The sequence below is a fragment of the Camelus ferus genome, chromosome 10, assembly GCF_009834535.1.
Source record: "Camelus ferus isolate YT-003-E chromosome 10, BCGSAC_Cfer_1.0, whole genome shotgun sequence".
Classification (NCBI taxonomy): domain Eukaryota; kingdom Metazoa; phylum Chordata; class Mammalia; order Artiodactyla; family Camelidae; genus Camelus; species Camelus ferus.
Genome location: NC_045705.1, coordinates 66,603,670 through 66,610,965, shown reverse-complemented (window position 1 = coordinate 66,610,965; position 7,296 = coordinate 66,603,670). Strand labels below are relative to the sequence as shown.

General features: G+C 56.6%; 1 protein-coding gene across 1 annotated transcript; it reads left to right on the top strand.

Moving 5' to 3' along the window:
• The first annotated feature begins 2,223 nt into the window (after nucleotides 1–2,223).
• CTSF (cathepsin F) lies at nucleotides 2,224–7,203 on the top strand. Its single transcript, XM_014554909.2, is given in 14 exon segments — nucleotides 2,224–2,541; nucleotides 2,773–2,871; nucleotides 3,177–3,266; nucleotides 3,268–3,414; nucleotides 3,543–3,618; nucleotides 4,193–4,306; nucleotides 4,425–4,570; nucleotides 4,659–4,755; nucleotides 4,835–4,915; nucleotides 5,665–5,784; nucleotides 5,865–5,929; nucleotides 6,013–6,103; nucleotides 6,505–6,563; nucleotides 6,643–7,203. Coding segments are annotated over 14 exon segments (1,473 nt in total). The 5' UTR covers nucleotides 2,224–2,328; the 3' UTR covers nucleotides 6,718–7,203.
• The last annotated feature ends 93 nt before the right edge of the window (nucleotides 7,204–7,296 follow it).

Below are 7,296 nucleotides of genomic sequence, written 5' to 3'. Positions count from 1 at the left end.
GACCACGGCGAGACTGGAACTTCGGGGCTTTAGGAGCCAGATTAAGGACCTGGGACTGCCTCCTGTGAGAGACAAAGGGAGCCCTGAAGAGCTGAAACTGAGGAGGGCACAAGCCGGGGAGCTCCGTCACTGCTGGGCTCCCTCAGGCCCTCCCCTCTCAGACCTCAGCTGGGAGCGTGGCGTGGCTCTGGTCTGGCTTCAGCACTGCTTTCTGAGTAGCTCAGAGTCACTTAGTCACTTCATGTCTATAGACCTCTGCTGCCAAAAGAAGTCAGTTCAGACCAGATGATCATTAGGACCATATCTCCCCACTCTCCATGCCCAGATTAACCCTCTACCCACTTATGGGGCTTCCCCCAATTCCCTTAAAATCTCTCTTCCCTGTTTCTTCTCCCCCGGCTGGTAACATCTTGGAGGAAAATTCCTTTTTCTCATCTGTCTCTCTGGAACAGAGCAGAATCCCATGGGCCCCACCCCCAAGTGCAGAGGCCCCTCCATGTCCCCTGCATGTTGTTTATAGAAAAGCTGAAGTCTCCCAGTCTTCCAGAGTGGAAAGGCTAACTGCGTGATGACCAGATCACAGCTGTGACATAAACTGCTCCATCTCGGGCAGCACTGAAATCTCTGGCCAGGACAATTCCAAGAACCGGCCTTAAGAAAATGGGATTAACACTATTGCTCATAATAATCTGTATCTTTGTGGGCATCAAAATAATTGTACCTTGTTCTGCTTGTCTATGTAAACAGGCAACTACAACTGTCAGCAAGGAGATGCTACAGACCCATGTCAACATTTTCCACCCTAAGAATACAGTGCCCTATGTCAGCATGAAGAAGTTACAGAAGACAGACCTTCACCCATAATCCCATAGAAATGGAATGATGTTCTGACAAGTCGGGATTTATAAGCAGCTTTTGGCAGGAAAGAGCTCTTTGCAGGACGGAGCTCTCTGCAGGAGGCCTCTTTAGTCTTGTCACTAAACTTAAACCAGGCACGCCCCTGCTCTACTCGTATCTGGCCCCAACACATCTTTCAGATCTTTTGATCACACAATACCTTGCCTAACTTGTTGGTTCTTTCCATAGATCAAAGAAGCAGAAATTAAGAATAAGTAATTAACAGATGACCAGTTCTCTTCCCTAGCTTCCCCTTCAGTCATCTCATGAACAAACTGTGTGAACAAGATAACATGTAAAGAAAGATCACAAGTCAACAAGCCTGTACGCAGTGGCAGGTGGTGACCACTCTGACCCCCATCTCAATGATTAACTGAGATTACTTCCCTTTTTCCCTTTAAAAACTTTCATGGCTGAGCAGAATCTGGGGAGATGGTTTTGTGGGGACACTGAGTACACCATCCTCCCAGATTGCTGGCATTCTGATTAAAAGCAACTTTCCTTTCTACCATTTGCCTCTCTCTCTCTGTCTCTCTCTCTCTCTCACTGATTTTTGAGAGGCGAGCAGCTGGATCTGAGTTCGGTAACATCTCCACTAGACTGGGAGCTCACGATAGGCAATACTATGCCTAGTGCCTCTGTTCATGTTGCTTGCGAGGCCCTAGAACACTTGGTGAATGCTTGAAGGAACAAAAGAACAGTCCCAACCCTGTGCACTGTTTGCATGTTTGCATTTGATCCCCATAACAGCCTGAGGCACTGCCAGTCCAGGGGGTATTAGCTGCCATTTTGCTGATGAGATGAGGGGCCTCAAAGAGGGGGTGCAGCTATAAATCAACTATACCTCAATTTAAAAAAAGAGGTAATCGATCTGTGAATCCAAGCTCTGAAGCCAAATCCCTGGGTTCAGGCCCAGCTCTTTCACTTAGCAGATGTTTCGCAAGCTACTTAATATATCTAAGCCTCTACTTCCTCAATTATAAGATGGGGATGACATCTACTTCACGGGATACTTACTACGATTAAAAGGAGATGGCATATAATGTGTAACATATAATAAGCATGTAATAAATGCTAGCTATTATTTTTATTCTCAGCTCAGCATCATTTCCCCTCCCCAAACAGCAGCTCCAAGACCTAGGAAGATTACTTCAAAGCTGGAACCCCGGGCCACCTGTCCGCAGACCCTGCTGGTGTCAGGCGCCTTAGGGCGGCGCTGGGACCCACCCGTTTGCGCCGCCTGGCCGCTCCACGTGCCTCACGTAAATAAGCGAGCGCGCAGGCGCCCCCGGCCGGCGCCCATTGGCCGGCGCCCCGCCGCCCCAGGAGCTGGGGGAGGACCAGGGCCCCGGGCCGCCGGCTGCTCCGCCCCGTCGGTTGATCCGCGCGTCTGTCCTTGCGTGAGTCCGGGCCCCCGGCTTCGCCCTCGCCATGGCTCCCTGGCTGCAGCTTCTGTTGCTGCTGGGGCTGCTCCCGGGCGCCGCTCCCGCCCCCAACAAGCCCCGAGCAGCCGGCGCGCAGGCCTGGGAGCTGGCGTCCCCGGAGCTGCTGGGGCCCGCCCGCTTTGCCCTGGAGATCTACAACCGCGGCCGGGCTGCTGGGGCGCGGGCCGCGCTGAAGGCCGTGAGCGGTCGCGTCCGCCGGGTAAGGACGTGCTGGGGACTGGGGCTTCCAGGTCCGGGGTGAGCAGGGCCCTCGTCCGAGGGTTGGGAACTTTGGGCTAGACTTGGGGTGAGGGTCTTGGACGCCTGACTTGGGGTGGGGGCATTGGACCTCTAGTGATTGGGAAGGGGAAGGGCTGCGTGGGGCTGGGTCTAGTGAAGACCGGGCTGAGGAGGGAGTGGCCTTGCCCGCCTTACCCGCTCCTCCATCCAGGCAGGCCAGGGATCGCTGTACTCCCTAAAGGCAACGCTGGTGGAGCCACCCTGCAACGACCCCACGGTGTGCCAGCTCCCTGTGTCCAAGGAAACCCTCGTAAGTGATGGGGTTCCTGAGATTTCCTGCCCCGAGACTTGAGTCTGGCAGTAGTTGGGATGATGGGTCAAGTCAAGAGGGAGGGATCTGAGGCAGCAGCTACCTAACCCTGAGTCACTTCCCAGACCTGGAAGGCCAGAGACCAGGATGCTATAAAAGGGAGGGTGTCTGGTTGCTGACTGTCCTTGATCTCCACCGTGGGGGCAATTGCCTTAGAGGTGGTCCTCTGAGGACCCTCCAGCTCCATCTTGCCAAGGCCTTGCTCCCGTCCCAGCCCCCTGACTGGCTTCCTCCTCTTGCTCCAGCTCTGCAGCTTCGAAGTCCTGGATGAGCTAGGAAAACACATGCTGCTGAGGCGGGACTGTGGCCCCGTGGATACCAAGATTACAGGTGCTAGGACAGCCCAGAGGTGCGGGGATGGCTCAGATCAGACTTCACTCAGGGTTCAATCTTGATTCTTCTCTGTTCCAACCCAATCCAGATGACAGAAATGACACTTTCAGTTCATTCCTTCCACTCTTGAACAAGGACCCCCTGCCCCAGGTGAGGCGTCTGTCTGTGTCTGGAGAGCTGGCTGCTGCTTTATGCCCCCTCTCTTCCCCTCACCCTGGCTTGAGATTCCCTGTTCAGTCTGAGAAGGACTCCTTGTAAAGACTCCTCTGCCTTTCCAGGACTTTTCTGTGAAGATGACTTCCATCTTCAAGGACTTTGTCACCGCCTATAACCGGACATATGAAACAGAGGAGGGTGAGGACCCCGCCTTGGCTGTATCTGTTCCAGTCAGACCAGGGCCTTCCCCACACACACACACTTGGTGTTTGGGAGGGGGCAGGCACAAGAGGCAGGGCATCCTTTCAAGGACCTCTGTATCCCCAAGCTCTTTCCCAACCTCCCAGAACTTGGTAGCCACCTCAGGTACCTGGTCCCTTCTCCCATCTGATTTTCTCGGTCAGTAAGCATAGGCCTCCATCATTCTGGGTACAGTGGGAGGGGCAAAGGCCAGATTTTCTCTGCTGGAGCCCCCCTGGCATGGTGGCCTTTTCGCACAACCTCTTGGCTGGGGACATCCTTTGGAGCCCATTTTGTTCCTGCCTTTGTACCTGGGCAGGCATCACCCTGGGTCGGCCCCTCTCGTATCACTTGCGGGTCTCTCACCCACCCCCACCCACTCCCACTCGTGTTCTGCTCCTCTTGAAATAAGCTTCAGGCCTGATCCAGAGCCCACCTTTCCCCAGGGAAACCTCTGCCTCTGATCCCCAAGCACCTCTGTTTTTATGATCTGCCTGGGGCCCAAGCCTCTCCTCTCCTCCTCGGTTCTCAGAAGCTAGGTGGCGCATGTCCGTCTTTGCCAGTAACATGGTGCGAGCGCAGAAGATCCAGGCCCTGGACCGTGGGACAGCTCAGTATGGGGTCACCAAGTTTAGTGACCTTACAGGTAGGGGTGGTGGCTAGAGCCCTCACGGTGCCTGGAAGAGACAGGGCCTGCTGCCAAGGCCCCTCGTCAGACTGGGTTAGTATACTCTTCCCTGAACCTGGCCCACCTTTGCCCGCAGAGGAGGAGTTCCGCACCATCTACCTGAATCCCCTGCTGAAGGAAGAGCCTGGCCAGAAGATGCCCCTGGCCAAGTCCATCTCCGACCTTCCTCCCCCTGAGTGGGACTGGAGGAGTAAGGGAGCTGTCACCAAAGTCAAGGACCAGGTTGGGACCCCTAAGAAATGAGGTGGGGCATGAGGACTGCACTGGTGTTTGGAAGGGACCCAGCCCTGACTCTCCCCGTCTCTTGCAGGGAATGTGCGGCTCCTGCTGGGCCTTCTCAGTCACAGGCAACGTGGAAGGCCAGTGGTTCCTAAAGCGGGGGGCCCTGCTCTCCCTCTCTGAGCAGGGTGAGCATCCCGCTCTGTCCCCCTGTCCCCAGCCCAGCCCCGCCAGAGGGCTCCTTGGGACTAGCCTTCTGTCTCCTAGAGCTCTTGGACTGTGACAAGGTGGACAAGGCCTGCCTGGGTGGTTTGCCCTCCAACGCCTACTCGGCCATAAAGATTCTGGGTATGCATCCCCGGGGTTCAGGAGGGGCAGGAGGAGCCACCGCTCCCTCCACAAGTAGTCACTTTGTGAAGGGGAAAGACATAGGCGTGGCAGTCACGGGAATTGGGTTCAGGTCTTAATGCGGACCCTTACTGGCTGAAGACCTTGGGCAGGTCAGCTCTGTCAGAGACTCAGATGTCTCATCTGTGACATGGAATGCCTCACGCCCACTTCGTAGCATTGCCTTGAGTGTCAGTGAGGAAATGCATGTACAGTTCCTGGTGCAGAGTCAGGGGTCTTGGTGTTTTTACTGCTTGGAGCTCTGTATTCCTGTAACGCTGCTAGACCAGGCAGCAGCACACCTCACCCTTGAGGGGAGATACTGAGCTAAGTTGGCAGTTCATTTGAGCAGTGGTCTTCGAGCCTGGCAGGGGCCTGGGCCAGCTGGGGAGCAGGCTGTCAGAGCAGAACAAGCAAGCCGAGGTCGAGAGTCCTAGGAGTGCTGGGATGAGTGAGTCAGAAGTTGGGAGTTGAGTGCCACCTCTGCCGCATTTCTCCCTGGTGACCCCCCCATCCCTCTGGGGCTCAGTTGCATCATCTCTAGAACGAGGCCACGCTCAGGGAGGATGGCCTGTCGCCTGGGGTGGGTGAAGAATGTGAGACCTTGTGTATAAGGGGCTTAGCACAGCCCCTGGCTGGAAGAAGATGAGTAGGGTGAACTGGGGTCTACCTTTCCTCTAACCCCCCGATCTGCCCCCACCATCCCCCAGGAGGGCTGGAGACAGAGGATGACTACAGCTACCGTGGCCACCTGCAGACCTGCAATTTCTCTGCAGAGAAGGCCAAGGTCTACATCAATGACTCAGTGGAGCTGAGCAAGAATGAGCAAAGTGAGTTGGGGGCAGTGTGGTGAGGACAGGCCAGGTGGGGCAGGCCCAGGTGTCCCTGACGCTGCTCCTCCCCTGTCCAGAGCTGGCGGCCTGGCTGGCCAAGAAGGGCCCCGTCTCTGTTGCCATCAACGCCTTTGGCATGCAGGTGAGGTCCCTGGCCCCACTGCTCCTGCCCCATCACTTGCCGACTCCTTGGAGTTGGTCCCCTACTCTTATTCTCCCCCTCAGTTCTACCGCCACGGGATCTCACACCCGCTGCGGCCCCTCTGCAGCCCTTGGCTCATCGACCATGCTGTGCTGCTTGTGGGCTTTGGCAACCGTGAGTTCTGCTGACCCAGTGACCTCCCTCCTGGGCCTTTTCACCCCAGGTCACAGGCAGAGGGTAGACCACAGCATCTCAGGACCTATGGAGGGGGAGTTTGGGGGAATGCCTCGGAACCTTGGCCTTACCTGTGCCTCGGGCTATGGACCATCCATCCTCTCTGTGAATGGGAAAGCAGAGGCGGTGGGGGGGTTGAGCTATTATGAATGAATAACCTGCTGGAGGCAGATGGATGGGTGCTTTCCCCAAACCCCAGAGCCACACCAGGTCTCCAGGAGGGTGGCAGGTGGGCCCGTCTTGCTTTCTGCTCTTTTCCTAGTGCTGGTCCCACAGTAGGCCCACAGAAGAGTGCAGAGTGCTTGGGGCCCTGACTCCCTGCACTCTGCACTGCTCCCCAGGCTCTGCCGTCCCCTTCTGGGCCATCAAGAACAGCTGGGGCACTGACTGGGGCGAGGAGGTGAGTCTTGCCCTCTTGGCCCTAGCCCTCCATGCCCCATCCTTCCCTGGTGCCCTCACCAACGCCCCCTCTCTCCCAGGGGTACTACTACCTGCACCGTGGGTCTGGGGCCTGTGGTGTGAACACCATGGCCAGCTCAGCAGTGGTGAACTGAGGTGCAGCAGCTCAGGACCTGGTGGTGACCAGAGCAGCCCCTTCCCCTGCCTGACCTGCGTGGCCAGGCCCCTCCCCAGGAGGCACAGCTGGCTGAGGGACGGGCACCAGGTACCTGAGGGTGAGCAAAGGCCACTGGGCTCAGGGCACAGCCCCTCCCCCGACCCCCACCCACCTACCCTGAAGTTCCCCAACTGCACCTTTGTTGAATTGTGGTAGCTAGGAGGACCTTGGGGTGAAGGATGAAGTCTTGGCAGCCGAAGCTGGGGCAAGAACCCTGGGCTCGGGTAAGGAGCAAGTGGGAAGAAAATACTGTGGTCTTAAACCCAGCTGTGTCCTCAGCAGGCTCTGGCTTCCTGCCCTGGCTTTCCTCTGATGCTATAAATTTTCTGGTCCCCTGGATCTGGGGGCAGTGTTGCCTTCCATATCTAGAGAAACTATTGTAACCCACCTTTTCTAACACAATAAAGAGGTGTCCTGGGCCCCAGTGTGGTGTGAATGCTTGGTCCTTGAGGGCAAGGCAGGGTGGTGGGGAACCCTGGAGAATCATGGTTGGGCAGCTGGCCCAGAAGCCCGGGGG